The following is a 22,684-nucleotide window of genomic DNA, read 5'->3' as shown; positions in this document are numbered from 1 at the left end:
TTTGGAAACATGCTTTGACTGAATCAGTCCAGATCCACATTAAGTTTTCTTTTCCTCCTCTTGAACTCAGTCAGTTTCACTTTCCACTTCCCCTCCCTGTCACTGAGGTAATCAGTTGCTCAGAAGCTAGGAGAAAACATCAGCTGACATCCCGCCCCTACCACCCCTCACCACACCCACAGCCCTTATATAGCTCCCTCAGCATTGACTTCAGGCAGAAGCTAAAATTTTCAGAAGAACGAATCAGGTGGGAGCTCTGCTTTTCAGAATGGAAGAGGAGCAGGTTGCAGACAGGAGGTCAGTGACAGAACGCGTCAGCACCCTTGATCTCGCATCCAGCTTGTAAATGAAGCTTCTCGGTGCAGGCAGGGTCCTGTGTGGTCCGGCTGCTCACAGATGAAACATGCACTTTCTCTTTCTGTGTTTTTTTCTGGTGGACATACTCAGGCTCTCAGAACTTCTCGAAATGCTCCCCTAGCTAGCTGGGATCCCAGAGCAGCAGAAAGGTTTGGCAGGACTGTTAGACCCACTGGAGCACCGTTTGCAGAGTCAAAGTGCGATCTCCGGGGAATTACTCATTATGGGCTTTTGATGGTTGTTTTCTTTGAAAGGACTAAGAGGTTAAAACCTTCTTGCCCTTTAAAAGGAAGCATTTCTTTTTTTTTTTTAAGATTTTTATTTATTTATTTGACAGACAAAGATCACAAGTAGACAGAGAGGCAGGCAAAGAGAGAGAGAGAGAGGAAGCAGGCTCCCTGCTTGAGCAGAGAGCCTGATGCGGGGCTCCATCCCAGGACCCTGAGATCATGACCTGAGCTGAAGGCAGAGGCTTTAACCCACTGAGCCACCCAGGCGCCCCGGGAAGCATTTCTTTTTAGCAGATATTAGTATAGATGGAATTGGTAGTGCAAACTCAACTCCTTTTGTCCTGAAACGTGTGATCAGTCTAAGGCGGGAAGTTGAAGAAACAATGCTTACAGATAGGCATTTTTCCAGAAATCTTATATGAGAACAAAACAAGAAGCTTAGGGTTTGTTTTCATTTCTGTGGTGAGAGCTGGGGAGCAGCAAGCAATCTCCCTTCAAAATATAATGACCTAATCTCTTTTTTAATACTGATGTCATCCCTAGTGATGGAAAGCAGGTCAGTGGTTACCCGGGGTGGTGGAGGCCGGTGGCCCTGGTCAGGAGGGCACACTGGGGGATCTTTGGGGATGGAATCGAGTCTCTAAGGAGAAAGTGGTGGTGACTGCTTGGGTGTATACATTGGTCCAAATTCATCAAACTATACACTTCAAATTTTATTGTATGTAAAGTATAATCCAGCAAACTTTTTTTTTTTTTAATGCATGTAGACATGCTTAAATTCTGTCATCAGATAGAGCTGAGAGAAGAAGAAGCTGTTCTCATCAAAGACCCACGGGGAGGGAGGATCCCAGTGACCACTCAGGGAGTGAGGAAAGAAAGCACAACACCCCCCCGCCAAAGGCTCTGCACGCTGGTATTTGGGGATGCACCGTGTAAAGGAAAGTCACTGACAAGTTCCTTGGGTTATGCTTTTCTGACTGCCTCCATGAGTGGGGCTGATCAGAAAACATGACCCTGCCCAATGCCTTGTTAGCCAGTTTGCCCAAGAGGCTTTACAGAGGCCTGTGCTTGGGTGTGTCCGGAGCCCCTGACCTGGGGAAGTCTGGGGGGCCGGGGGCTCTGTGGACTCTGCTGGACTGATGCCCACATCAAGCTACCCTGTTCCCAGAGGCTGTATGGACAGGGCCGGTTGTGGCTGCTCCTCGCCAGCAGGGCTTAAAATTGCCAAAGAGGAGAAGCAGCAGGGAGGGAGAACCCCTAGTTTCTGGGGGCTGGCTGATGGGCGCCCTCCTCTGCCCCACGAAAAATTCACTTAGAACTAGGACACTCATATGCCGGCGATCATGGCGGTCAGCAGTCGGTAGCGCCTCTCTGTTAAGTCCTTTTCACGTTCATATCATGTTTCCAGTAGCCCAAGGAAGGAAGAACTGTGTTTTTTTTTTTTATTAGCCCCATTTTCGAGATGAGCAAAATGAGGCTCAGAGGGTGAATTACTTGCCCAAGAGAGTAGTGTCAGAGCTGGGTCATTAGTGCTGAGCGTCTTGAAATGTGTATAAAGGCCAGAAGGGTGGAATGTCTTCAGGCTATTAATTATGCTCCTGTTGGAGAGAAGGGGCAGGGACCAGAAGGACTCGGCTCTCAAAGTGCACACTGCGAGAATGAGGACGGCTGTCTCTGAGGGCAACTCGCACCTTAGAGCACATGGAGCCACACCTTAGGAGAAGGAAAGGTGGACCTCCCCAGGGCATGGTTTTCTATAATTTGGATGGAAGGAAAAAGGAAATTCATTCAGGGATAATTTGAATGTAAGGAAATGAGGCTTAGTGACATGATTTTAAGAAATATTCCAGAGCAGGTCAAAGAGAGAGCAGAAGTCTGGGTGTCTTGCGGTCGTTTTCCTCTGTTCTCGATTGCCTGACTCGTGGGTTGATACACTGTCTCTGACAAGTACATGGGAAACTGCTTTCCAAAATCCCTCCGGAGCAGTGCTCCTCAAAATGGGGTACAGGGAGGGGCTCCTGCAGGTACAGAATTTCCAGGAGGCTTGTACAGATGCAGATCCCTGAGCCCAAGCCCACCCCCAGATTGCAACAGGTGCTCTGGGGCTAGGGCTTGCTTCTATGATGCCCTTTTCCAACCCTCCAAACAGTTTGTGTGGAACCCTGCTCCCAGCAGAGGGTGACCTCAGCTCTGACACATTCAATTTCAGCTTCTCCTTGAAGGGGACCTCCACGATAGTGTGACAGCAGGCTCATTGTCCTTTCCCATTTGACAAAAGCACAGACCTCAAGGCTAGCTACCCCAGGGTGGGGGGGAGGGTGGGCAGGGGGAGGTATAGCCTCTTCAGCATTTGCTTCCGATCCACCATCCACGGGCAGAAAATTAAATCAGCCCAGACCCCAGCTTTTCAGAACTGAGAGAAATAGCCATCATGAGGTAAATCTGCCCAACTTTTCTGAGAGGAAGTTGAGAAATTTCTCACAAATCTTGTTCCTGCGAGCAGCTTCCTGCATGATGCCGATTCGGTGCTTGCTTATGGATTAAATTCACATTGATCCCATTCCGTCATAAATCTATCTTAACAGTTCGAGCATTCTTATGCCTGTGGCCGGTTCTGATTTAAAGACACGGAGGGAAGTGCTCCCAGGGGAGCTGGACCTGGCAGGTGGGAAGGGGCAGGAGTTGTTGCGAGAGCCCTGAGGGCGATCCTTCCGACAAAATCCTGTCAAAAGGGCTGGGGCCTCCCAGCATCGTTCCAGGAGGTCCTCGCCCCTGTTTCGTTTTTCTTGTGTGAAAAGACTGAGTCCGTGAGTTTTGTTGTGGCGGTTGTGGTTATTTCAAAAGTGTGCTTCCTTCTGTGCAAAGGTGCTCAGGGCCAAGTCAGCATGACACAGCTCCGGCTCATAACGAGGTTGCCTGTCCCTGGAAATCTACTGAGTAAATATGTTGAAGGGGAGGAAGAAATGCCGGCCCAAAATGGGCCCCTTTGGACTGGAGGTTACTTCGAGCCAAAGGCAATCGAGACCCAGCAGGCTCCAGAAAAACTCTGGCCTCTCCCTTAACCGCCTGACAGATAGGCGGGCCTGCCCCCCAAAGGAGCTGTGACCAGAGATAACTTTTTATCTGAAAGACTTGCCTGCACAGCAGGGCAAAGGCTGGTCACCAACCCTGTGTGCTTATCTTCCTGGGAATTCCTGCCCACTGGGATTCCTGGGAATCCCAGGCCCCCGTCCACTCCTCAGCTGAAGGCCTGCCTTTGGGTCTTACACTTTTATGGGGCTCCTGCACATATAAAATTGAATTTTTCCCCCCTGCTCATCTATCTTATGTCAGTTTAATTACTAGACTAGCCAAAGAGCCTAGAACAATAGGAAAACAGTTCTGAGTCTACCCGAGGCACCCTCTTCCTGACCTACCGTCATCCCCAGGCTTCCCCTGCGGACGAGGAGCAGGGAGAAAGTGCGCAGGATCTCCAACTGTAGCAGAAGGCGGGTATCCCAGCCGAGCGGAGGGCTCTGTCAGAATGCACACTAGCAGGCCCTGCATGCTGAAATCCAGACTGAGGAAATCAGAAACAAGGCCCGGAAAAAAAAAAAAAAGTATTTAAGGAGGACCACGGGATTTCATCTACACAAGAAATGCTCCTTGCACCATACGTATGTGCAAGTGCAAGACACCCAGAGTGGGTGGGGAGTGGGTGGCCCAGGAAGGACGTTGATACAAAGCATGGCTTGCCCACTGAAGGGGTATTTGAGGATAAGAATCTGGTGGTTGGAAATCTCTGCCAAAAAGGGAAATCTTCCTGGAGCCTCACTACTCCTGATCGCAGTGTGGTCTGAGTCCGACATCCCTGGAGGTTGTTAGAAAGGCAGCATCCCACCCCTGCCGAATTCAGATCTGCATTTGCACAAGGTCCTCGGGTGATTTGGCCCCTGTGCACATCAGAGGGGGAGCATAACGGTTCTGGAGAGTTCCTTGGCTCATGTTCTAAAGTGATGGGCTCCCCAAGTGGTGCCTGTTCTGACCACCTAATTGGGCATGAGGTCTGCCTCTCCCTGCCCGCGGTCATCAGGACCACAACCAGAGCATCCCAAGCGACAAGCTGCCTCAGAATTTCCCTGGAAATTCCTGCTCTGATCATTATGAGGCTCTTTCTGAACATTTCAAGGTTCTACTCTAGCGATGGCTTTGACCAGGCCTTGGAAAGAGAAGTGGCATCTACACTGGGGTCCGTGGGTCCCGCCAAAGACGGCCACCGTGCAGGAAGGTGGGGAAGAGAAGCAAGAAGGGGTGTCGGTGGGTTAAATCTGGGTATTTCCTAAGGACTAGTACTGCTGGTTTCACCTGCTTTCCTCCGCAAAACCTCACGGCTGCTGCTGGGGGCTGTGAGGAGTCTCTTCCTGGGCCACAGGGACAGCCCTCTCCCCACGGTTTCTAGTAGAGGGAGGGAGGGAGGGAGGAAGGGCATTCAACTCCCCTTGTTTCACCTGAACTTAGACATTCTCTTTATCAAGTTTCTTCAGCAGTCATCCTACCCAATTGCTTTGTTTCCCCCTTTAAATATCCGGATTTAATTATTGCACAGTAATTTCACAAATTGCACACATAAACATATAAGGAACATTTAGAGCAACTTTCAAAAACGCATATGAGCTAAATTGCTAAGTAAGGAAGGTTGACAAATGGGTATTGGTTTTTGGGTTTTTTTTTAAGATTTTATTTATTTATTTGCAGAGAGAGATCACAAGTAGGCAGAGAGGCAGGCAGGGAGAGAGGGGGAAGCAGGGTCCCTGCGGAGCAGAGAGCCGGATGCAGGGCTCGATCCCAGGACCCTGAGATCATGACCTGAGCCGAAAGCAGAGGCTTAACCCACTGAGTTACCCAGGCACACCTGCGTATTGGTTTTTAAAAAAGCAATTAAGTAGGGGCGCCTGGGGGCTCAGTCGATTGAGCATCTGACTCTTGGTTTTGGCTCAGGTCATGATCTCAGAGTCGTGGGATCGAGCCCTGCACTGGGCTCCGTGCTCAGTGGGAAGTCTGCTCGAGATTCTCTCTCTCCCTCCCCCTCTTCCTGTCCCCATACATGCTGTCTCTTCCTCTAAAATAAATAATTAAATCTAAAAAAAGAAAAAGATAAGATGCCTGATATGAATTCACTTAAGTTTTAAGATTTGCTTTGTGGTCTAACATATGATCTATCCTAGAGAATGTCCCATGTGCACTTCAGAGGACGGTGTATTTGGCAGCTATTGGCCAAAATGTTCTGTAAACATCTGAGTTCGTCTGATCTAAAGTGTTTAAGTCCGATGTCTCCTCCTTCATTTTCTTTCTGGATGATCTGCCCACTGTTGAAAAGGGGCACAGAAGTCCCTTCCTGCTGCCATATTGCTGTCTATCCCCTTCAGGCCTACCAGTATTTGCTTCACATAGTTCGGGGCTCGTGTGTTGAGTGCATAAACATTTATAAATATCCCATCCCGTTCTCGGATTGACTGCTTTGTCATTACATCATGACTTTCTTTCCCTCTTTGACTCGAAGTCTATTTAGTCTGGTACGAGTAGAGCCACGCCTGCTACCGTCGGCTTGCCTGGAGCACCTCTGCATCTGCCCACTTCCAGTCCACATGTGTCCTTGCGGCTGGAGGCAGCACGTGTTCTTTACATCCATTCAGCCCTTCCATGTCTTTCTATTGGAGAATTTAGTTCATTTATATGTGAAGCAATTTTGGACGGCTATAGACTTACTGTGGCCACTTTGTTCACGGTCTTCTGCCTGTTTTATAATCCCATTGCTCCCTTCTTAGTCCCTTGCTCTCTCCCTCTGTGATTTCATGCTTCTCTGTAGTGGTAATAGGCTTATATCCTTTTCTCTTTACCTTGTGGTGTATTTACTACAGGTTTTTTCTTTGATGTAACCATGAGGCTTAAATAAAACATCTTATATTTTTAACAGATTATTTTAAGGATGTAACTTAAGTTTGAAAGAATCCTTTCTACTCTGCCCTCCCCCCACATTTTATGTTTCCGATGTCACCATTTATATCTTTTTACCTTGTCTTTACATTAACAAATTATGGTCGTTATAGTTATTCTTAAAAACCTTTGTATTTTAATCATTATACTACATTTAGAAGCAATTTACCTACCAAGGCATTAGTGTTTTATGGCAGATCCCCTGGATGCCAGCTCTAAGTTTTATGTTTCTTCTTATCAAGATATCAGGACTCCCAGTCCCATATACTTTGCTCCAAATCTTACTTCAGGGGATATCAAGTATCAAATATCTAATCAAAATGGAAAGCTATGGAGGAAGGTTTATGAAAAACCAACAGACCTTAGTTCCAGTTTTCAATAGACCTTATAATTATGAAGCCACTTATGTAGTTGGCTATCTTCCTGAATAAACTGCTCCTTGTTACCATAAATGTCCTAGCATGACCAGCTCAAGTACTGTGAAGGAGTGGTATGATGGGATATCCCAACATGTTCCATCCTCGCAGTCCTCTGCTGGGGTCAGGAATGTAGAGTGAGCTTTTCTGCCTGTCCTACACTTCATGAGCTATTGACATCTCCCAGAGCTTATATATGACAGGGTTGGAATATATTTCATCTTGGAGAGAGAATCTTTATCAATAAGTGCTTTAAAATGTAGTCTGTTGGGGCGCCTGGGGGGCTCAGATGGTTAAGCATCTGCCTTCAGCTCAGGTCATGATATCAGGGTCCTGGGATCGAGTCCCACATTGGGCTCCTTGCTCAGTGGGGAGTCTGTTTCTCCCACTGCCTCTGCCACTCCCCCATTTGTGCTCACTCTATCTCTCTCTCTCAAATGAATAAATAAAATCTTTTTTAAAAATGTGGTCTGGTAAGATCTCTCTGGTTTACTAATATGTCAGCCTGCATCATCGCCACAGAGGGGAAAAGAAAAGAAAGAAAGAAAGAGTGTTAAACAACTAAAAAGTGGCTCCTGGTTTTGTTGCGGCAAAGACCTCCAAAGTCTCCTGCCCTTCTCTAGGCTCACTGAGAAGCTGGATGAACACTCTCTACCAATCTTTAGAAAGTTCATCCTATTATTTCCAGGCACCTATATCTATGGATACATTGTACTGATTTGAAATTGCTGCCTGCCTTCCTCTCTCTAAATGCCCTAACTGGGCGATCAGCACAGGTAACCAATGTCCACACACAGAAATACTTTTATCACTTTATCAATGCCTTGATTGTGTAACAGTTATAAATATATGTGTTCAGTGAGCATCTTTGTAACTTTCCCTTAATATTTATTTTCTAATAATTGCTACCCTGAGTTTTGATCTCTACTCCTTCATACAGGGCAGCTAGAATCACCAGATGAAGCCAAACTGGAACACCCTAGAATGGAGACAAAAGACGTTGGCATTGTGGGGCTCTAGCCAGGGACCCAAGGGATGGAAAAGACTGCCAAGAACAGAGGCCTACACCTGAAAGGCTATGTAGAGAGACAGCAGCCTCCCCCTTTTCCCTGGGCTTGGCTCGATTCCCTCGCCTCTGCGTCTCTCACTATAAAGCATTTTGGTTGCAACCACACCAGGTCAGCAATGGCTCAGCTAGGCCTTACTGGAGAGACAGAAACAGCTAGAACAGAGCTCTCACAGCCGTGCGTGTGGACTGGTGCTGGTCCACACAGGAAACTGCAAATCAAGTCAGTGGCTCCTCACTGAGTAATATTATTTTTTGACTAAAGGACTTCCCTTGATTCTGATTTTCTTTCTTCCTTCTTCAGTAATGATAAAAATGCTTCTTTTTTTCCTCTTTGTTTTAATACAGTATTGGTAAGCACAGGTGGTTTGTGTCTTTGGGGTTACCTTCCCCCCCCCCCCCCCCATGAGTTGGCAACTCTATTTGGCTCATAACTTTTTTCTGATACTGTGCTAGTCCGTGGAATCCGAGACTATGGACAATAACTGGGTTTCATGATTTCTGGAAGTTCTTTCCCAGCTCATGGAATCTACTGGTAGGCAAGAAGGAACACAAACTCAGTAAAACACCCACCTAAGCCCCAGGCAAATATCGACATGAGAACACACTTTGAGAACTCCGTAACTTACTGAACTGAATAAGGCAAATGATCTCCCTTGGTATCTTCCAAACAAACAGTTTTGTTTGTTTCTCAAAATACGTTGGTTCTATCTGGGGATCTGGCCTGTGTCAGGGACTATGTCTCAGTGAGACTGACACCGAGCCTCCGGGGATCTGTGTGTATGATGCGGGGAGAAAGTGGAGAAGCTGAAGGGAAAGATTGGGTCGCACAGCATGGTAGCAAACACCTCTGGGCTTTTGATTCTTTACATGGCTCCTTCTAACCAGTCTGGGAGCTCGTAGGCCAAAGAGGGCCAGGATATCTAACCTTGATTGTTCTTAGCATCCTTCAAAACTAAGCAAGTGATGCAAAGGCATCATGGGATGGCTGAATCAGCCTTGCCCAGAATGTGAGGACTCAGCCCGACTTCTGGCGGAGCAGGACGAAAGATCCCAGCTCCTGTCCTCCCATCCATGTCTGCCCACACATTGGAGGCACCTGCTCCGTGGATTCTTGCACAGACCACAGCTAGAGGAGATGAAGCCAGGAAGCAAGAGGGAGGGTACCTCCTCTTCTGTCTAGAAAAATGTAGGGTGTGGAATGCACAGCACTCTCCAGAGAAACAGAACTGGTAGAAGATACATATACGTACATAGAAGCTGCTGGGTGATGCCCAGGCCCCACCCACCAAGGCTGCGGACAGGTAGCAGGCATTTGCTAAAGGGAGTTGTTCCAGGTTCTTCCCTGTGTTTGCTGGCGAAGAAGTAGACAACTCTGAGCACCATAATAGAGGAAATTCAGTCAGCCCACTCCAGAGCTCAGGCTTCACTAAGGGCGTTTAGTTCAGGTTCTACTTGAAGGTTAAGACAGGATGGACTCTGGGGTGGAGAACTCTTGGCTGGCCTGCCATCAGCTCGGCCTTGCCCTGGAGCCATCAGCTTTGCTCAGATTGAAAGTAGGCAGGTACAAAGAGTGGACTCACAGCATTTGACCTCAACTGGTATTTCTGTGACCTTGTATATTTGTCAACAGCAAAACCAAACTGGACCCTCACAGCTTTATTCCCATTCTTGCAAGGGAGGAGACTTTATACAATTGGACATAGTTTTTGTTTCCCTTACTGAGAATTTTAACCCTCTTTCTTATGCATTCTACAATAACTTCTAAGCACACTTATTTTTACCTATTTTTTTTCCTACTCTCCAGTAAAATCAAGGTTAAAATAAAGATCCTCACCTACTGCTGCTTTAAAAAATATGTGTGTGTATAGTATATATACTTTGTATACTATATATAAACTGTATATATAGTATATAATATATATTATATATACACACACAAAAAATGAAAAAGAGACAGATTTATTATCAGAAATTGACTCACACGATATGGAAACTGAGCATAATAACCACGGTCCACGGGCCACAAGCTACAGACCCAGGAGAGAGCAGTAGTCAGAGTCCAAATGCCCGAGACCTGGAGGGATAATGCCAAAGGCTCCCGTCCGAGTCTGAATGCCTGAGAATCAGGAAGGCCGACGATATAAGCTCCAGTCCAAAGAGAGGAGAAGGCCAGTGTCCAGCTCACACAGACAGACAGAATTCACACTTCCTCTCCCTCTCGGTTCGACTGGGGCCCTCAGCAGACGCGGGAGGCCCGTCCACACCGGGGGAGGGCAGTCTGCTTTCCCTGCCCACCGAGTCAGCGGCTCATCTCTCCTGGGGACACCGTCACACACACCCCAGACCTAACGTTTAACGAGAGCTCGGGCACCTCACAGCCTGGCGAGCTGACACAACCTGTCACCGCGTCCCAGATGCAGTGCCTCGCAGGTGCGTGTCCCAGTGACCGTGTTTGTTTTCTTCACAGCGAGGTCAACAAGGATTCTCTGGAGGAAACCCTTGCACAGCTGAAATGCCATTTCACGTGGAACTTACCTAAGGAAGATGGTGTCTTAGGCGATCTAGAAGACAGAGTGTGTCACCAGATTGACTCGGTAAACACTGAGTGCAAAGCTACGATGTACAACTTCTCGGCCTACATAAAACACCTGCGTGGTCAGCACGAGGCGGCGCTGGAGTGCCTGCGGCGGGCGGAGGAGCTGATCCGGCGGGAGCACCCGGAGCAAGCGGACACCCGAAGTCTGGTCACCTGGGGCAACTTCGCCTGGGTCTCCTACCACCTGGGCAGACACGCAGACGCTCAGATGTATGTGGACAAGGTGCGACGAGTGTGCGAGAAGTTTTCAAACCCATATAGTGTGGAGTGTCCCGAGCTTGACTGTGAAGAAGGGTGGACATGGCTGAAGTGTGGAGCACAGCACAGTGAGAGGGCCAAGGTGTGTTTTGAGAAAGCTCTGGAGGAGAAGCCCAACAACCCGGAATTCTCTTCAGGGCTGGCCATCGCGACGTACTGTCTGGACAATAAACCACAGAAGCCGTGCTCTGTGGACGCTCTGAAGCAGGCCCTGGAGCTGAATCCCAACAATCAGTACATCAAGGTGCTCTTGGCTTTGAAGTTGCAGAAGATGAATGAAGAAGCTGACGGCGAGCGGTTGGTCCTGGAGGCCCTGGAGGACACGCCTTGCCAAGCAGATGTCCTTCGCAGTGCAGCCACGTTTTATCAAAGAAAAGGTGATCTAGACAAAGCTATCGAACTGTTTCTGAAGGCATCGAAATCCATTCCAAACGATGGTTACCTCTGTCACCAGATTGCGTGCTGCTATAGGGCAAAGGTCAAACAACTTCAGAATACAGGAGAATCCGAAGCTAGTAGGAATGGAGAGAAGATTGGAGAACTAAAGAAGTGTGCTATTGACTATGTGATTAAAGCTACTCAGAAGGGAGTAGATCCGCTGCACGCATATTCTGATGAGCTCCTGGAAACAGAAGACTACCATCAGCTAGCTTGCAGTAAGGAGCTCCCGGGCACCCGGAGGCAACAATCCCCCCAGCACTATCGCAGCTTTCAGGGGAGTCATGCGAAGTCTGAAGACACTGCTACCCAACGTGATTTTGAGGGTTTGCCCACAAGTGCAAAATCAACGGAGGAAGGAAAGACAAAATACCCACCACGGAACTTGGCTGGAAATCAGCCTCGGCAAAACACACCGAATTCTTGGTATCTCCAAGGATTAATCCACAAGCTGAATGGAGAGCTGCTGCAGGCAGCCGAATGTTACGAGAAGGGGCTGGGCTACCTCTTAAGGAGCAGCCCCACAGGCATAAGCAGCTTTTTCCTGCCGCTGGCTGAGCTTGAAGAAGGCAGTGAGGCCACGGGCACAACCCCACTCCCAGAGCTCCCGGAACCCTAAGCTGAAATGCAGCGGAGGGCCAGGAACACAGTCAGGGAACCCGGGATGCCCCGGGATTGCTTTAGGGTATATTTGTAGGGTTGCTTCCTCGTATCTGCCTCCCATTTCCATCTCAGCCACATACACTCCTCTAGCCTGTGGGCCTTACAGTGAAATCACCCATGGACACAGGGCTTCCGCCTTGCGTGGTGCTGACTGTTTCTCAGTTTGCGCTCTGTTCATCAGCTCTCCCCGCTCCGCCCTCCTCACCGAGGCTCACCGCTGGCTGCTGCCTGCCAGCGGCTCTCCCGGCCTCTGCCCCACTGCCATCTCGCCTTCTGGAGCCCCTGAAAGACCCCCTTTGGACTAACCCTAGAATATTCCTTGTCTTTCTCTTGGCTTCAGCCCTGTGTTTATATATATTCTCGATCGCAATACTCCAGTAAATATGTGTTCTTGATAGTGATGTTGTAATAAATTTTTTTAAAATTTCGACTCAGGATTGAAGTAAGTGTGTGGTTTGCGTGTGTGACTAAGGGTGATACTCCTTCCCCAAGCTTCTCTTCAGGACGGTATCTAGGGACAGTGGGTAAATGATACAGTCGTACCGTACTATTCTCACCATGCCCGGGGTAGCTCTGAGGAGGAGTTGGCCTGCCCTTGACCCTGTTCCAGGCCAGGTGCTGAGCCCAGGGCCCAGTCAGCAGCAGCTGCTACTGAACGGGGTGGTTCTTCACCCAGAAATACGAGGGCAGTGGCCTCCCTGACTGTGTGTAAGGGGCACTAGTACGAGGCTGGATGGGGACAAAGATCTTCACCCTCCTGAGTGAATGAAAATATTCAAATAGTCACCTCCCAGCTGGGGAAGCCCGTAGTGTCGTCCTCCATGCAGCAACCATCCGGCTCTTCTGACCGACTCCAAGGCCCGCATTTGTACCCTTTCCTAATGGTGTCATCCGATTACCTGTGTGCAGAGGAAGACTGTTGCCTATGCCAGTACCCAGACAAGACAGAGGGCCTGGCATGCCCATCTCCTTTGTGAGTGGAGGGTCAGAAATGTGACTCTTTCCTCATGCAGAAGGGGAATTCTGGGAAGGTGTTTCATAAGCTACATTGGCTATAAAAGCAGCAGACTGCAGCGAGGTGCCCCCCCAACCCTGAATTGTGTGCTGGTTGCCGCAAGGCTGGGGGTACAGCTGAGTGCCCAGCACTGAACTGTTGACTCCTGGCCAGCCTGGGCCTGGAGCAGCACTGTCTCTTGTGTCCAGTTCCAGAAGAGTGGCTGGGCCCAAATAAAGACTATTGCCATGGAAACCAACATGGAGAGCATGGGAGAGCATGGGTTAGGGGCAAGGTGGGGACTGGCTACCGCTACCGCAGGGGGGCAGTGTGGTGTGGAGCAGCCTGCCATATGCAAACACACATGCTCAAGGACCCAGATTTTAGATAGCGGTGGCCATCAGGGAGATTGGAGGTTTCCCCAGCAGGGGTACCACCCAGGCTGTCCTATGCTCCGAGTCCCATCCACCTTCTAGACAGTGTTGAGGCTCCGGAATTTCTATTGACTGGTCCTGACCTACCCAGGTAAGCTGTGATGTATTTTGCTGTTGGACAATTTTATTGAAAAGATGCTTCTCCATGTACCATCTACCGTTGTCTGAGGGAACACCCCCAGTCCACTCTTTCTGGTGTGTGAGCCTGACCTCGCACAACTCTGCCCCCGGAGACCCAGAGGGAGTAACATAAACTGTTGGTTTCCACTGACATCCTCTCTTCCTTACTACCTGGGGCCATACGCAACCTCACCCAGCTAGGAACCCGGTGGGGACTTTGAGCTCCGAGACCCATGCCATTTTGCCACCGAGGCTGTGGGGCAGGCTCAACTGGCGACCACACAGCATGTCCCAGCAGATTCCTGGGCTGTCTACAAAAGAGACAATTGGAGGAGCGCAGGGGCCAGGGCGGTGTCAGTCTCCCCAGGGGAAACCATGGGTCCTCCCCTCAAGTTACCAGCTCCAGGGAGGCAGAGACTCTAAGTCCTCTGCTCACAACTGTATGCCCGTCCCCAGCCCCATAGTGCCTAGAATGATTGACAAGACTCTCAAAAAATTTTGAAGAATATAGGAACACATTGTCTCCGCTGAGAACTTTGACACTGTCATTATCGCCAGCTCAGGGATCACATCTTCCACGACGACGACTTCCCTGAATCCTAGAGGAGGGTGCTGGGAAGAGAAAACAGTAAGTGTCCTAAGCTACAAAACAGTAACAATGAAACAAGAGCGGGTTGACATGCTGGCCTCTGAACTACTTTCCAGGATCTGTGCTCAGCCCGTTGCTAGCATCTAAAATCCGGTGTGGAAGGTAGGAGGCTCAGAAAGGTTGGCTAACTTGCCGGAGGGCGCACAGCTAGGGAGAGGTCTGACTGGCACTCGAGCCTGTAACTGTATGAAACCAAAGCACTCTGCTCCCGCGTATTTCTGTGCATTCTGAGATGCTATGCCCTAATTCTGCTGGCACAAGCCAAGAGGTTTCAGGCTCTGCTACAAGGGCAGCTCAGAGCCCTAATTTGTGGATTTCTACTAGACTCTTTGCCTGTCATTTTCTCTACTTAATCCAAACTCCCCGCCTCACATTGACTCCTGTGTGTGATTCCTGAGTGTTCTGGCTTTCCATCTTCCTCCTCCTTCTCACTGTGTTTTGCAATCTAGTCTTGGGTTTTTAAATTCATCCTGATCCGGCCAATTCACAGGACCCTGACAGTCGTAATGCTCCACAAGGTAACGCAGAGAAATTTAGAATTATGTCCGTGCCGGGTGGGAGCAGCCCCTCCGGAACCACCACCAGCTGACATGGGGAGCTCCATTTTGTCAAAGTCAGGCCGCCTGGATGCCAAAGATCTCTTCAGCTCTCAGGAAATACTAGCCTTGGCCTCTAGGATTTTCCTCTGTGGTTCATTTTTGGTTCATTCTCATAGGAAATTGGGAAAGGTGGAGACAGACTTACACTCAGCAATTCTTGGCCTGTCTTCCCTGTCCTTTGCTCCGTGGATGGAATTACCATTCCCTAATAGGCTGCTACATTGTGTTTTCCAATGAGAATACTAGGAAGTTGGCATCAGGAGTCCCCAAGACACACCTCTGGGCCTGGTGATTCACTAGAAGGACTCACAGGACTCAACATACAATCCTGCTCGTGCATTAGGCTTATTACAACAAAAGCAAACTCAGCACAGGGAAAGAGAGCATTGCGGTGAAGGCAAGAGAAACTCAGGCGCAAATTCCCCAGAGTTCTGTCCCAGTAGAATCCTACAGGATGTGCTTAATTCCTCCAGCATTGAATGTGACCACACCTCTGAAGCTAGTTGGAGCCTCAGTGCCCAAGGGTTTTACTGGGGACCCGTCACACGGGCACTCTCTGCTTATTAGCACCTGTCAAAATTCCAGTTCCCAGGTGGGAAGCAGGTGTCAGTGTTAACCACATTGTCTGCGTGAACATTTTGGGCATGGTAAGCCAAACTAACCAGTTAGGGGGTGGTGGGAATGTTCCAAAAATCCAAGCTGCCAGATGCCAGCCAAGGGCAAACTTCGCAGGCGGGCCTTTCTAAGGATGGTAGTCTCAGCCTGATGCGTCAGCAATTCCCTGCAGCCCCCGCCCTGGAGTCTGCCGCCAATGACTGCACACCTACCAGTACCACGGGTACCTACCCCTTCTTCCTTCCTTTTCCCAAACCGTGGTCTCACCATGTTCTGGTGAGTGAGGGTCCTTCAAGCATGGAGTGAGGGGACCCACGACCCCCCTCAGATTTGCCAATATGCTAAGAAGACTCACCTGCTCAGCACGGTGTCAGAATCGCCAGTAAGTTTTACGTCCGTGTAAGGAAGGAGAAGAAATCTTTTTCCCGTACACTCCTGGCCTGTCATCCTACCAATTAGGCTGACAAGAGAAAGACCGGCAAGAGAAAAACAGCTGTTTGTTAACTGGGACATCCACCCGTACACATGGGGGAGCTCAGGGATGCATCACTCAAAGGGTTGGCTGGAAGTGAGCTTATATAGTGCAGGCGAGCCAAAATCTTTCTCCTTCGAACCCACTTTCAGTGGCGGGGCCCATGAATCCAACTGATCAGAGCCAGGTGAACAAGAGAAAAAATAGTTTGAATTATATACGTCAATGGATTTTTCCTCTCTTTTCATTTTTTTTTTAAGGGTTTGTTTATTTGAGATAGAATTGAGTGCACAAGCCTGGCGTGGGGGGCAGAGGGACAAGCAGACTCCCCACTGAGCACGGAGCCGGACATGACACGGGGTCCTGAGATCATGACCTGAGCAAACTCAGATATCCCCCTCCACATAAAGCAATGTTTGGCTGAAAGCCACTCTTCCCTTTAAGTGAACGTCTGCTTCCACAGTGGGCCCTCTTGGCCCTGGTTCCCTTTCTTCTGCCCCTGGGTACTCCCACTCTCCATTTCCATGCTCCCATTTTGCTAAAAGAGTTTTACTGCTACTTCTATCATCAGAGCATACCTAGGGAGTGGACTGGGATTCTCTATATATGGGCAGTCTTGAGACGTGCTGAGTTTGGGAGGAATACATAGATCTAAACCATTTCCTGTGCTTATAAGATGTTAAGAGGGCCTACATTGTTCCAGGAACTAGGGACGGGCAGATGTGGTCTACCGCAAATTGCCCAAGTCCTTCCCTGGATGAGAGATAGAAAGATGTCTTAAATTCATCCAGAGAGAGATCTTATACGACGTTCCTTCTGAAGCATATACTTTTCCTAAAACAAAACAAAACAAAAACTTTATACTGGAATGCATAAAATAGACACATTTCCTGTTTGCTATTCTTTTTCTCGGTAATCCTTCTTGTCTTTATAACCTTCGACTTAAGAAATGTCAGGACACCCCTCTGTGTGCTGAAGCCACAATGTAGAAGTTCCCTGAAGAGAAAGAAGAGCGAGCCCCCACACCTGGGAGCCAGCCCCACACCATCAGCTAGGCCCTGGTGTTGCTGGACAGCGACCCAGAGCAAGAACCGGTGTCCTCCCACAGCACCTTCGCATGACATCAACACTAGACGGGGAACCCTGACACCAGGACAGATCACGACAACCAGGCCACTCCACAAACATGTCTGAACGCAGACAAAAATATGAAAGCCGTCCAGCAGCGTCCAAAAATGGCCCAACACAAGGGGACGCTGTCTCCACTTTTCTCCAGATGGCCTTAGGGATGTCTCGCAATGTTGAGAGGGGCAGAGGGACAGAAGGGTTTTGTAGTGTTGAGGGTGGGGCTAAAATGATGTTGACATTAGCAGAGTTAACCTCTTTCAAGTTGCTTCTAGAGAACACATACCCTACCTGTTGGCACCATGAAGGAATTAGTATTTCCTCAGGTTTTCATGTCAATGACCACAGAAGCCAGAGAGGCAACAGATATTGGGAAGGAAAGAACGGTGGGGGGTAGTATGTGACCAGTCAAAGTGATGGCTTCGTTTCCGTTAGACTGAGCGCTCCTGAAATTGCAAATAATTGTCGTCTATGTTTCCAGTGACAAATCCGAAGGGAATCTCCTTGAAGAGAGCCTGGTTCAGCTGAGATGTCACTTCACGTGGGAGTTGCTAGTGGAAGACACCGAGCTGCCCGATTTAGAAAACAGGATCTTGGATGAGATTGATTTCCTGGACACCAGATACAACGCGGGGATCCACAACCTGCAGGCCTACGTCAAACACCTCAAGGGCCAGAACCAGGAAGCCCTGCAGAGCCTGCGGGAAGCCGAAGCCTTGATCCAGCAGGAACAGGCCGCCCAGTCCGAGGCGAGAAGTCTGGTCACGTGGGGCAACTACGCCTGGCTGCATCACCGCATGCGCAGGCCGCAGGAAGCCCGGGCTTACCTGGACAAGGTGGAGGACGCCTGCAAGAAGCTCGGGGCTTCCTCCCGCTACAGCGTGCAGTGTCCCCAGATGGACTGCGAGGAGGGGTGGGCCTTGCTGAAATGCGGAGGAAAGAACTATGAACGGGCCAAGGCCTGCTTTGAGAAGGCTCTGGCAATGGACCCGGAAAACCCTGAATTCAGCACTGGGTATGCGATCTCCACCTACCGCCTGGACGGCTTCCACAAAGCAACACAGGTTAGCGAGGCGTTTTGTCTGCAGCCCCTGAGAGAGGCCATCAGACTAAACCCGGAAGATGCGTATGTTAAGGCTCTCCTTGCCCTGAAGCTCCAGGACGTAGGCCAAGAAGCTGAAGGAGAAAAGTACATCGAAGAAGCACTAGGCAACACGTCCTCGCAGACCTATGTCTTCCGGTACGCGGCCAAGTTTTACCGAAGGAAAGGCTATCTGGATAAAGCTCTTCGGCTCCTAAAAATGGCCCTGCGGGCCACCCCGTCCTCTGCCTTCCTGCATCACCAGGTAGGGCTTTGTTACAGAGCACAAATGATCGCAGTCAAGAGAGCTGCCAACTGGCAGCCCAGAGGACAGGACAGAGAAAATGTCCGCAGGTTGGTTCACTTGGCTATAGGTGAAATTCAAAAGGCTTTGGCGATAAAGCCCACATTTGACTTAGCTTACGTTGACCTGGCTGACCTGTACGCAGAAATAGGCCAATACGCAGAGGCGGAGGAGGCTTTTCAGAAAGTGCTGTGCAGGGAGAACACCTATGATCATGTACAGCAATTGATTCATTACCACTACGGCCATTTCCAAGAGCTTCACAAGAGATCTGAAGATAAAGCAATCACCCATTATTTAAAAGGTCTCAAAATCAAAACAACCTCCCACACCAACGAAAAGATTCTCACTGCCTTAGAGAAGCTGGCAAAGAGACGTGTTCATCAGGATGTCCATGTGGTGGAAAGTTTGAGCATCCTTGGATTCATCCACAAATTGAAAGGGGAAGTGAGCAAAGCCTTGCAGTTTTATGAGAGGGCTCTCAGACTGGCCGCCAACCTCAACACTGTGAGTTGAACTGGAGGTCGCCGTTACCTGTTTAATGTGTTCATAGCCAAAGAGAACAAACATTTTTGCTGATCGTCGCTTTCAGAAACTTGGAACATGCTGAAATACAGAACAGTTGATAGAACGCAGACTCAGCTGCCTGCTGACTCCCCTCTTTCTTCCCTCCCTGACCCCTCTCTCCCTTCTTTCCCCTTCTGTCCATTTGCCTTTGAAAGGAGCATCCGTTCTTCTGTAACACACCCCTGTACTCCATTGGCCAAGGCTGATGAATGCTGCTTGGGGCACCTATGACCTGCTAGACCAACAAGAGCCCTTTTCCTTCTGGCTTTGCATTTGGAATGAGCAGTTTCCATCCTCAATCTGCCAGGTCTCCTGCACAGAGGAGTCTTAAACAGGGAAGATTTCAGTCCCTCCTCGGCCTGCATACCAGTCCCACGCCAGTGTAGCTGCGTGGGCACTCCCATGTATCTGCAGGCACGCACGCACAGGACGCCCATGCATCCGTCCAAAGACCCTCCCGTGGCTTCGTTCACACACTCAAGGCGTGAATTCCTGGAGACTGTGATCCAGAACCAAGGGCAGAGGCTTCTCCTGTGCACATGCCTCACGCATCTCTCTCCAGAGACGCTGACTCCGGAGCTCACACAGGCACGCTCCTGCATATTTGTGCATGTATGCATTCTGTATCTGGAAGATATCCGACCATCCACTCAGAAGTTAAAAAGCATAGAAAACAGAAAACAAAAACAGAAAGGATTTCTTTTTCATCGTGGCCAGGAGCGCTGACCTACCAGATCTGAAGGCAAAGCGAAAGAGCAAAGATGAGAAAGAAAAGAGAAGGGACTGCAGGAGGTCACTGCCATGTTCCAGACCCAGGGCCCTTTTCCCAGGGCCCTCCTGCAGCCAAGACCCCCTGCCCAGGAAGCCAAGTCTCTAACCTCAGAAGAAACTCAAACCCTGTTGTATAAAGTTGTCCAGCCACCGGCAGTCACAGAGGATCTCTGTGCTCCAGACGCATGGCTGGACATGACCTCACATCTAAGAAAAACTAAAGTGTACTGCAGGAAAGACAAATAAGGGAAAAGCCTATTTCCGAGTCACCAGCTAAACGTGACAAATACATGAAAGTTTTAACTGCTGTGTGGGGCAGGATATAATCTCCCGTTTCTAACCAGAACATTCTCTCCCAAAACATTCAGTAAAATAAACCTGTTGATAAGTTAACAAAGTCTTTGAGTGCTTTTTATGGATGAGATTTTTTTAAAGGACATATATCCTATGTTTGGGTGGAAGTTGAAAAACACAGAAGCAACCTCTAGAGCAGTAGAAGGTCAGACGTGGGAGAAGCCTTGGGAATACAAACACTACCAAGAATCTTTTTAAAATATTCTGCAGGCCACGGAACTGTAAGGCTGGTTTTTCCCTGAGAACTGGAACTGACTGGTGTGGGAGGTGGTCACTTAGGGGACATCCACGGAACAGACAACATGTCATTATCACCCTTTTCAACTTTGTTGCTCTAAACAAAGAATGGGTTTATTATATTTAACCCGCCAAAAACTACTAGAGCAGAATTGCCTTCTTTTTCTTGTAAATAAGATAGGACTAAAGTCATCACAGTATGCACACTGACATGTTTTATCAGCCAATGGTACTGACTGCTTTCCCACACAACAAAAACGAAGATAAACTAATAGAGACCTGATGGGTGAAAATATATGAAATCGAGCAAATACAGTCAAATGTTACCAAAGAATCTAGGTGCTGAGTGTACTGGTGTTTGCTGTAAAGTTCTCTCAGCTTTTCTCTGTCTGCTGATGCTCAAAACAAAACCATTAGGATAGAAAGGTTTAAAAAGGCCCTATCTAAAAGGGACACCGAAATGAGGCAAGGGAACCGAAACATACACACAGGCTAAAGGATAAAAGTGCATGAAGAGGAAAGAGTGATTTGTTTGAAGCGTTGGGTGTTTCTCTTCCCACGCGTGGAACTTCGCATACACACACCACAAACCACACACAGGCGTCGGTACCCTGGGACAGACCCACACCCCTGGCTCTCAGCCCTCGGCCTTATGGCGCGAGACGGGAGAAGAGGATGGCCTCTCTCTCCTGCTCTCATTGAGGATCGAGGGGACCCGCAAGCAAACTCCACCACCCCTCTCCCCTCTCAACCAAAGAGAAGCCGCCTTGGTCCCCTGCATCATGCTAACCATGACGACAAGCACAGAAAGGAGAGGCCTGTCCCAACTATTACAGGGCAAGGGGTAAAGATAAAGAAGGGGTATGTTTGGATTAGGCCACGAGAGGAGGCAGATGAACCATCCAGAAGCATGTGCAGTTTTGGGGGGCAGTGGGGTGCACAGTAAGAGGGTCTCTGAGCTATGCTGTCCCTGGCTGACAGGAAGAGTGGGGAAGCAGCTGGGGTGCAGTTTGTCATGGATGCTGTCCCCCCCGTTTGGGCTTGAGGAAGCTGCCCACAGCCAGCTGGCTTGCCAGCTCCTTGCAGCTGCTCCCGTCCCGGGACCTCCACAGATAAACGCGACACTCTGGGCCATGGCATCGGCCACGTGAGACTCAAGCCAGCCCTGGAGCGTTCTGTGTACTTCCTGTGGCAGTCTGGCCAGTACCCGTGCCCACATGGGCTCATAGGCCTGGACAACCTTGCTCCAGTTCTTGGCATTACCTCTGGTGGCCTTGGTTTGCTCAAAAGTGTCCTACTCAGTGACGCCAGCTTCCCGCTCATGTAGCTTCTCCCCAGTGCAGGCGATTATGTCCCTTGGCAAGGGTGTGGGCCCCTTTCTGCCCTTTCTGCTCATCTGACTTCCCAGAGACAGGCCTTTCTTCCAAGCACCCCAGGACGGCCAGGGATGATCACCCAGGGAAGGCCCCGTTTGTCACTGGGCACCAGTTCTCCCAGCCACCGCAGTGCTGAGATCTTGCTTCTGCCAGGCCAAGTCCATGTTACGGTGGGGGACACACAAACTTCCTAGGTGTCTGCCCAGCTTGGCGGCTTTCAGCGTGGTGATGCGTATCCCCAGACTCTTCTTACAGTTCTCCCCACCACGAAGAACTTTCTGAGGGCACCAGAGCGCTGGAACCAACACACTAAAGGTCAGTATCCCATCCCCCCACCCCCAGTGAGTTTTCAGGATGTGGCAATTGGATGCTATTTTTAGAAGGATCTATCTTATGGACAAAAAGAAAAGCAAAAAAATAAAAAATCTTAAACTCTACTCAGCCGTGGTGTTGAAGGTTGTTTTGTTGATTTCCTTACTCTGAGGCTGTTGTAGTGCATTGTGGAATAGATCGTATGAACATCAGGATCACTTAGACATTCTGGATCAGGAGAAAAAATTCATAATTAGATTAAGTAAAAATCTTAAAAACTTGAATTTGTAAAATGAACTCATGACCTATTTTATCTTTAAAATATACACACAGTGTTGGGGGCACCTGGGTGGCTCAGTGGGTTAAGCCTCTGCCTTTGGTTCAGGTCATGATCTCAGGATCCTGGAATCGAGCCCCACATCAGGCTCTCTGCTCAGCAGGGAGCCTGCTTCCCCCTCTGTCTCTGCCTTCCTCTCTGCCTACTTGTGATCTCTCTCTGTGTCAAATAAATAAATAAAATCGTTAAAATACACACACACACACACACACACACACACACACACACATATACACACAGTGCCAATGTAACTTCCCTGGTTTTCACCCTGTACTATAGGCATTTGGAATTAGCCATTGTGGGGGGGGGGGGTGGGGGGAGTGGAGGAAAAGGCATA

The 22,684-nt window shown here is 49.2% G+C and overlaps 2 protein-coding genes across 2 annotated transcripts; both read left to right on the top strand.

Annotated features, from left to right (window-relative positions):
• The first annotated feature begins 229 nt into the window (after positions 1-229).
• On the top strand, positions 230-12,408 carry IFIT3 (interferon induced protein with tetratricopeptide repeats 3). The gene is made up of 2 exons (XM_046027164.1): positions 230-297; positions 10,513-12,408. The coding sequence occupies exons 1-2, from the start codon at positions 269-271 to the stop codon at positions 11,954-11,956; spliced, it is 1,473 nt and encodes a 490-aa protein (XP_045883120.1). The 5' UTR covers positions 230-268; the 3' UTR covers positions 11,957-12,408.
• LOC123955289 (interferon-induced protein with tetratricopeptide repeats 1B-like) lies at positions 256-20,103 on the top strand. Its single transcript, XM_046027165.1, has 2 exons — positions 256-297; positions 17,490-20,103. Exons 1-2 carry the CDS (start codon positions 269-271, stop codon positions 18,907-18,909), a joined length of 1,449 nt encoding a protein of 482 aa, XP_045883121.1. The 5' UTR covers positions 256-268; the 3' UTR covers positions 18,910-20,103.
• The last annotated feature ends 2,581 nt before the right edge of the window (positions 20,104-22,684 follow it).

The sequence above is a fragment of the Meles meles genome, chromosome 13 (genome assembly GCF_922984935.1).
Source record: "Meles meles chromosome 13, mMelMel3.1 paternal haplotype, whole genome shotgun sequence".
Classification (NCBI taxonomy): domain Eukaryota; kingdom Metazoa; phylum Chordata; class Mammalia; order Carnivora; family Mustelidae; genus Meles; species Meles meles.
Note: the sequence above shows the minus strand (reverse complement) of the source record. Positions and strands in the feature narration are given on the sequence as shown.

Coding starts and splice junctions, on each gene's coding strand:
- IFIT3 (XM_046027164.1), top strand. CDS start 269: ATGGAAGAGGAGCAGGTTGCAGACAGGAG. Junction 298..10,512: donor GAGCAGGTTGCAGACAGGAG/GTCAGTGACAGA, acceptor TTTTCTTCACAG/CGAGGTCAACAAGGATTCTC.
- LOC123955289 (XM_046027165.1), top strand. CDS start 269: ATGGAAGAGGAGCAGGTTGCAGACAGGAG. Junction 298..17,489: donor GAGCAGGTTGCAGACAGGAG/GTCAGTGACAGA, acceptor CTATGTTTCCAG/TGACAAATCCGAAGGGAATC.